At 31.3% G+C, this 9,252-nt stretch overlaps 1 protein-coding gene across 1 annotated transcript in view; it reads right to left on the reverse strand.

Annotated features, from left to right (window-relative positions):
* The window catches only part of LOC106471197 (FACT complex subunit Ssrp1-like), a 33,323-nt gene extending 26,619 nt beyond the window's left edge, over window positions 1-6,704 (reverse strand). The window contains exon 1 of the mRNA XM_013931787.2: window positions 6,513-6,704. Coding sequence (XP_013787241.2) covers window positions 6,513-6,569 — 57 coding nt within the window. The 5' untranslated portion in view covers window positions 6,570-6,704. The remainder of the gene's footprint in view (window positions 1-6,512) is intronic.
* Window positions 6,705-9,252: the final 2,548 nt, after the last annotated feature.

A 9,252-nucleotide genomic window follows, 5' to 3' on the forward strand; every position in this document is an offset into this window, starting at 1 on the left:
CCACACATTCTCTGCGTAAAATGCACAGAAGATCCCAGAAGTACTTAGTGAGATTAACTGCAATGTCAATATTATCTTTGTCTATATTTTTCTTTGTGATTCATATATTATTACCGACTTTGTAAACAAAGAAGTTAATGCATAAATAGTCTTCAAAAATGTATTTAAAATGCCGAAGGATATGATATATTTTTATGGTTCATTAGAATGTATCCATGTAATAAGTATTACCAAACACATTTTTCTAAGCCAGTGTAACTACAATTTAGTACGAAATCATTTCCCGCGCTATATTACTTCAACATGCCTCAGTTTTACTCATAACAGATTTAGAATCTCTATTCCTTTCCTGTAGGTCGCGCTATTTATTATTCCAAAAGTATATATGCCATTATTATTCTTAACTTTGTTTAACGCAAACTAGCGTTTATTATGAAACATTTCTATAAACGTAAATAAAATCACGACCTACATCTCCAGAATGTGACTTTATTAGCTCAATATTTTGCTATTACAGCTTCGTCAGGAGTTGTCGATAACCTACAAGTTCACAACATTAAAAATGTTGCTCACAATACTATATTTCAGAAGTGAATAAATAAAAAAAGAAGTGTTAAATAAGTGGATAAAATGGATACAAACATTCATTGGAAAACAAATGTTTTTAATTTCAAATAACATTTTATGCAGTGATGTCTCTTAATTTTTGTATACTTGTATTATCTAGTTAAATTTGAAAAAAAAAATTGCAATTTTATTCCTTAATGAATAAATGACTTACCATTGAATTTTGCTGTTCCCCAGTTCCAACCCTTTAAGCATAATTCTTTTGTTTTCATCTCCAAGTCGAAGTTGTGTGAAAAGAATTTTCCAAGTTTGTCATGATCCTGAAAGAAAATGCTTCTGTCATCAAACACTGTAGTGAAAAGGCTTTACAGATAGATCTCAAAGTATTTTAAACAATTATTTATCCAAACCTTAAATGCAACATAGAATATTCCAAACAATCCTTTCGTGAAAACAACCTCATTCATGCCCTAATTCAACTAGGTCAGTATAATTAATTTTACGGGAAAGCCAATTTAAACATTTTTCAAGACGATTCATTAACTCTTCACTTCTCCACTGAGAATTACTATGTCAGATTGTAAGACTCTTATATGTAACAAGATTCAAGGTTTAGACAGTACGTTTAAATGGAAACAATTTATACCATTAAAAGGATGTGAACTGAACTCTCTAATTTTAAATGTAATTTCTCAATATTAATAATAATAGAGACAAACATGTTAATCAAACTGTAATTGTAACTCTAATGATTGGTGAACACATGTTTACAATGGTACTGCTTAAAAACATGTGTCATCTACATTACTAAGAATACAGAATAGTTTTCAGAAAGCAGAATTTTCTCCATCGAGGGTAAATGGACAGCTACCCTTTATGATGAAAAATAAATTTTTCCAGAGAGCTCACTCTCATAATTTTCTTTTCTGATGCTAGCATTTTTTGTTGATCCTGCATGTTTTGGAATATCATAAGTGAACACACAGATTAGTTAACTTAGACAATTTTTTATAACCCTACACATATTTAATTTAAAAATCTAACTGTGAATTTTATTTGAAAAATCACAGATGACTTATTAAAAGAAACCTTTCAAACTATGTTAAGGTATACTAAGAAAATATGAATAATACTAACTGTATTTACTGAAATTACATAAAAAATACTTGTACGTAAGTCAGCTCAAAAGCGTAGTAATCTCCAAGGATAATTACAGCAATATAGGATTAAAACTTCTCTACAAAGTAAAAATTTAAATTTTTTTGTACAACTCTTTTTTTCAGACAAAATGTTATGGCTCACTTTTTGCTTTCAGAAAGAAATGCTAAAACACAGAAACAAAAAACTATATTAAAGTTAGTAAAATAAACAATGTATATTTATGTAATGCTTAAGATAATAGCTGTAACTTCAATGTTGACTATACAATGTAGACTGTTTGTAGGTCATAACATAAGAATACATAGGAAAAAACCTACCATTTAATCACTGTAACAAATAATGTTTGATTTATATTTTCAACTACTTACTGGTTCGCCAAAGCCTCCAAATCTGTAAGCTTGTCCACTTTTCATCATGATACGAATTCCAAATCCTGACGCTAACCTATGCCAACAAATGCTCTCCATTTCAGAACCCTGAACTTGTTCAACTTTACCAGTTTTACTGTTCTTAAAGATGACTCCTTGATTTGTCATTTTCAGGCGACCAGGATTCTTGAAAATTTAATAGCCAATAAAGTTAGTAAATTAGAAATATTTTTTATTATATAAATTCAACAGTATAATTATTAAAAAACAAAACAAGAAATTCCAGGTTTCATGGTTTAACAAAACTCAAGACTTCCCAAAGATTTTCCAGAATCTCAAAATCTTTATGATATTACTTTTTGATTCACAAGAAGCACAAGTATTCACTGAAATCTACTAACTTTCCTTCATAATTATTAAATGATGTTTAAAAAAAGCAAGAAGTTCAAAACATAATAGCGTGCAGATGTTCCACGAGAATCTATTCTTGCATCACATTATCCAAGTGGATTTCCAGAATTTATCAGAAAACAGTCCTACGCTTTACCATTTCATTACAATATGCTTACGCAGCCCTTGGTGGAAATTTATTTGTCTTTAGCAACATTTGGTTTTTTCTAATTCGTATTTGACAGATTTTACAATTTTGAAAAAATATTTATTGAACTTAATAATTAGTACTCTTGTATGGCTCGGAAATGTGGAGAACGATGAGAACAATAATGAAGAAGGTCCAAACCTTCATTAATAGATGTCTCTGCAGGATTCTTCAAATTTACTGGTCACAAAGAACCAGTAACACTGACTTATGGGAAGGAGAAAAACAAGACCCTGTTGAAAACGAAATCCTGAGGAGAAAATGAGGCTGCATTGGCCACACCCTGGAAAGCCTATCTCTAACAATACCTGGAATTCACAGAGGAAGAAGAGAGAGAGAGAGACACTCAGAAGAGGCATGACCTTAAGGCAGACAGTAAAAAGATGGGTTCCAAGTGGAGAAAACTGGAGAAGATGATCCAGTGTCAAACACGTTGGGAAGATGCCATTGATAGCCTATGTTCCAAGAGTAATATTGAATTTACTAAAACATAAATAATTTTTCCCCTCAAGTTTCATTAGTTTGTATGCAGGGGAAAGCACACAAGATGAAATGGTAAACGCTACATCAATCACGAGTTTTGATTTGTCCACTGCACTGTTTAGGTCATTTATGTCAAACATTCAAAGTGACCAACACTACCATACTACTGTATTACTTGACTTCTTTTTGTATGAAACCCATCAAGTTGCCAAACTTACACTTTAAAGTAACTGAAACCAAGAAGCTTGAAAACAAATATTTACAACGAAAGTTTACCGTTCATTACAAACAATTTAAGTAATGAATCTTCCTTTATCAAATACCATGATTTTTGACAAAACTTTCCAGAACTATTTCTGCCTATTTTTCAACACATACAGTTTTGAGCTCTGCAACTGACTTTGGTTTCCCTTTTGATACAGCAGTCTTCAAGTTAATCCACAACATCTATATAGGATTCAAGTCTGGGGACTGATTCTGACTGAGAAGGCCAATCCATAATGTATTCGTTTTTACCAGAACTTCCTCTGTAGACTTTGCAGAATGCTTAGGGTCATTATCCTGCTAGAATACAAAGTTCTCTCCAATAAACTTTCTAGCACTGAGTAGCAAATGAGTGGAAACAATCTTCATATTTTGCAGCATTCATTGATCCTTGTAAATGCTGTCAGTACATAAGGAATAAAAACAAGCCCATACTATCACACAACCTCCACTATGTTTAACATTGGGCAAGATTAACTTTTTCTTTAAATTTTTCTCCTCTCTCCCTCAACATAAATTGGATTTGTCTGACCACAAAATGTGGTTGAAAAATCATCAGGCTTCTTTAATTATTCAATGGAAACTTCAAACACTTTCATTTGTGTATTATTTTAAACAAAATTTTGCATCCTGGTTTTTTTGCCCATGGACATTCATTTTGAGTTATTATTAACTTTTTTGCTTGCCAATTTGGCCATCTTCTCTCAATTTTTTTATCAAATCTTCTCTAGTAGTCAAAGGATTTTGCTGAGCTGCTCAAACAATTATTCTTCCAGATTTTGCAGACATCTTGTTTGGTCTCCTACATCTGGAGCTAGTAACAGTAATTCCAGTTCTCCTCCAATTGTCAATAATAGCTCACACAATGATATTCAATAAACCAAGTCTTTCTGTTGTTTTTCTGGTAGTTTCACTTTATGTTATGTGGTGTCACTGCCAATTTCCAATTTACACTTCAGCACTTGTTGTTTATGTACTTTTACAATTATTGTTGAGTGTTAGTTTTCAATTATGACAATTGTCAATAATTAGTAACAAATGGGTTTCATAGATGTTGATTGCCCAAATATTTTTGTCAAAGTATGAAATCAGTTTTCCATATTTTTTTAAAGCTGAGAATCTCTAGTTTAATTCATCACTAAAATATTAATAATGATAGAAATCAATTTATTTTTGGTATTTCTCTTCTTTTTTAACTATCTAAATGCTTTTGTCTGCAACTCTATAACTATGAAAAATATTAATTTAAAGAACATTACCAAATATTATATTTTTTATTACTTTTAACTTTTTTTAAGCTAAAGTTATATAAAACATTACCTAGGCCTAAGCTTTTTATTATTAAATAACTTACCATTGCACCCCTGTCTTCTTTAAAAATATCGGGAAATTCCAAAAAATCCATATTAAGTCAAAATCTCAGACTAATCTTTATCACAGTTCTGCCTCAGAAAAAACAATCGCAAAGTCGAGGATATTGTATAACTTATAATTATTTAAGGTTTCCACGATTTTAAATGTATGTATGTTTACGTACAGCGACACACTGTTTTTTGTTATATATTCTACACTCCGGCCAAGACCTATCTCGTTAGATTAACTTTCAATTTAAGTTAACCCTAACCAACATTATACTAAAAAAATAGCGCTATCCGAAAAGCGCAACACGTTATGTAACGCTGAGGTTGAATTTGAAGTAAACGGATATGTCAACTGTACTTTCGTTTACGACAAAGTAACCTTTAAAGCGTACCTTCTCAAAAAATTTTTAATCATTCCAAAAACTCAGGGTATAACTACTTCTTAGTATTTGCTAATCCTGCCAGCATCATGAGGTTTTAGTGAGTTACATTCAAAATTTAAGTAAACTATTTTTCATCAGAATGTACAAATATGTTTGGCATAAAAATGTAGCTGATAATCCAAATTTTAATATCATGTAAAGTTTAAAGTCCTTAATTTTTGTACAGCAATATTTAAAAAAATCTTGAATTTCCCCTAGTATTTGACAATTGCTCTGTAGGTATTCCATCCTCTAACTTATTTACTACCCCTCCAAGAAGTAAATGTAAATTACTCACTATGATGTTGTCATTGCTCAGGCAAAGCATAATTTTTATAGCTGTCAATCGTATTTGATTACAAATAAAAAAAACGTCCCCCATCTTGCCACACCCACTTGTCACATCCTCTCTTTCAGAAATTGCCAGTAGTCCTCTTTGACTTTTAATACAATATTATTTATAACAATAGAAAGCCAAGATTTTAATCTATCAAATAACATATTATATTACATTGTTTTTTGTACAGAGAATTGTCTATCTTGCTTCCAATCCTACTTGGTTAACTATACAACCCTGCAAATTATTAATTGTAATGGTAAAGTCAGTGAATTTTATTATGAATTTTGGATTGTCTTCCTGGTTTTAGCTTTGTTAGCATGCTGAGCTGAAGAAGCACACTTTAATTTGGGCATTTTCAAAATTGAAAAGTGCTGTGGGTAAAAACTTGTGGCCAAATCCATTGGATAAAATTTGGTGATGTTGCATCAATGTGTACCCTTGACAACAAAGCAAACATAATGGGGAATTTCAGCTAATGACTATGATTTTTGTGTGCCAACAATACCAAGTGTGGGGTGTGCATATACCCAATTTTATTTTATTACTCATCATGATCTCTACCAACCTACCCTCAAATCTACTTACATGTCAGAAGTAGTGCATCCCACATGTTACATATATATGGCTGGAAGAATTTTAAAAAGTCAAACTTGCTTGTCATGACAGAAAGCCCCATTGTTTCATGCTAGTTGCATGTTGATCAGTAGGTACCGCAACAGCCAATATATCAGCTTGACAGATGAATATCTTTGTCTTTATATAGTAGATGATAATTAATAACTCACTTTTTACATGTAAATACTTTTTATCAAAATTAAGTATTGATTCCAATAGTTTCTTATATTACCAACATTATTATTGACCAGTAAACAATACATTACCAAGGACTATAAATCAGAAGAACTAATCTCCATACACTACTAAACCCCCGAGAGGAACATTTCTCACCTGAACAGGATCTATTTCTGAAGAGTTGTCTGTAGGAATATGAAAACGTAACTCCATCAGAGAAACAGCAGCATCATCATTCTGGTGAAACTCCAGAGTAACTTCATTTTTGGTTGTGGTACAATGTGACACATTGCCCAGTGGAATCTCAAAAGCACTGTTTTTGTCAACATCGAAAGATAAAACGGACCCTAGAATAAATTACTTTTTGAGATTATAAAAGTTAAATAACACAAAGAGGGAGGGGATCCCCAAAAAGCCACAATCCCCACTTCAAGAATACATAAAGACTAAGTATATGTTGCTCAAACAATAATTGCATATACACACACAAACTTAAAAGGTTCCAAAAAATATCATCAAATTTTCAACCATATTTTCAGTTTTCACATAAAAAAAACAAGAAATATTCATAATCCAAACAGATGGATAGGATGTACTTGGGGTAGGTATAACAAAAAAAAACTAACATATTGTTTGTCTCTTTAACTCTTTCCATATGTGGTCAATGTGACCGATCTTGTAACCATACGTACTTATCAGTTTTCATAATATAAATTTTAATGTTTTGTGTATCTTCATGAAATCTGACAAGCTTTCAGTAAATATTACAAGCCAAATTTATTCATATACACTTATAATAAAGAGGTTTAATTAAAGTTTGAACGTAACTCTCTGAAAGTTCGTGACATGCACACTTCGACCTACCTGTTGTGAGAGGGTTAATCCACAAAATATTGAAGTACAAATTCTATATTATGTTTTAATATTAACTGAGAAAAATTATAATAAAGTTTTATTAAAAAGTTTGCTTTATCTCAGCTGCCTTAACTCGTGTATGTGAAACCCTGAATACTCAGATGTTTTAAGAAGAAAACTTATTTAGGTATTCTATATGTGAAGCTAGGTAATCAGAATGTTTTAAGCAAAAGCCTTATTTTGACTGTTCTATAAGTAAACCTATTTGCAAAATTGTCTTAAAAAACATCTTTATTTTGGCTAGATATGCAGGCCAGATATAAACGTTTTAAATAGCAAATGTACTTCCAGCTATTTCATTCTAAATGCAAGGTCCCTCATACAAAGTAGGTGCACAGCAAAAATACTGTGGCTTAACTCTTTTCTGACTCTGTCAAATTTGTGACCCCAAATTGACCTTTACAGTTTCTATACTATAACTTCTACTGTATACCCCCCAGCGGCACAGCAGTATGTCTACGGACTCACAATGCTAGAAACTGGGTTTCAATACCTGTAGCGGGCAGAGCACAGGTAGCCCATTGTGTAGCTTTGTGCTTAATTACAAACAAACTTCTAATGTGTTTTGTGCATCTTCGAGAAATTTTGCAAGCTTTCAGTAATCATTAAGTCATTTGTAGAGAAAAAAAAAAATCATAATTTTTATCACATTAAAACTTTCTCCATGAACGTAATGAGTCAAAGAGTTGAATGTTCCAAGTACAATGATTTCCCACATCTGAAAAAAAATCTCAAATTTCATTTGCCTAATTTCTAAAACCTTATAAATAAATTTCAAACTTTTTTTCAGTAAAACTTTATATTTTATCGGTTATTCCTTCTATCTTAACTTTATACACCGTTGATAAATTTCACCACCCTCATAACCACCGCAGAAAATAAATAAATCTAAATTACTTTTTTTCCTTTCCAGAATGCCTTCATATTATAACATGAAACTACATTTGTTTATCCTAGATAGCTTTAAACTCATAACAGTATACATCTGTTTATACTTAAATTATAGTTTCTTTGCCCTTTGAACTAATATTTGTGTCATAAAATTTGCATATTACTTAGCAAACATATAGCTCACATTACCCTAATAAATTACATAATGCATGAGTCTACCTCATGAAATTTTTTTATTATTATTCTTTATTTTACCTAATCTAACCTAAAAAGTATCTAATTTTTTTACATTTAGTTTCTTTTATAATAATAAGTAAAGAATACAGATGAAAAACAAGAAATAACGTACTTACTCGGGTCTTTTTTGGCTGTCAATTTTCAATGACACTTTTTTATACTAATGGTATAAATAACTGCAATAAATAATTTTTTACTTAACTACATAATGCAACAAAAAATACAGAATAATAACATGCAATGACCTATAACTATCACAATTTTTCTGGCCTTCTAACTATGCAACAAGCGGCATTAGAAATTCAGTTAAACTCGTTCTTGTGTTTCCTGTGGGAATACATTTTGGAATATGTCTTTGAGAATAAGTTTTTTGCATGTTTCAATCTATAAGGATTTATCAAGAAGAACATTTGAACATAACTTAAAAACATACAGAAGTCAAAATTCTAATTAAGCAAAACTTGAAGGAAATGACTAAATTTACATAAAAAAAATGTTGTTTTCATGAAATACTAGAAATAGGATAGTCTTTCTCCATTGTCAGAATCTTACTTTTTAATAATAATGTAAATGAATAAAAACCCTTTAACCTGAGTGCTTTCAAAAGGTGGACCTTTCTTCTTCAGGGGCAAACTGGGAATGGTGGTGTAATCGAATGAGTGATGTATATAAAGGGAGTTTAGTGGACCTTTCTTCTTCAGGGGCAAACTGGGAATGGTGGTGTAATCGAATGAGTGATGTATATAAAGGGAGTTTAGTGGACCTTTCTTCTTCAGGGGCAAACTGGGAATGGTGGTGTAATCGAATGAGTGATGTATATAAAGGGAGTTTAGTGGACCTTTCTTCTTCAGGG

This window comes from Limulus polyphemus, unplaced genomic scaffold (genome assembly GCF_000517525.1).
Source record: "Limulus polyphemus unplaced genomic scaffold, Limulus_polyphemus-2.1.2 Scaffold4466, whole genome shotgun sequence".
In the NCBI taxonomy this organism is placed as follows: Eukaryota; Metazoa; Arthropoda; class Merostomata; order Xiphosura; family Limulidae; genus Limulus; species Limulus polyphemus.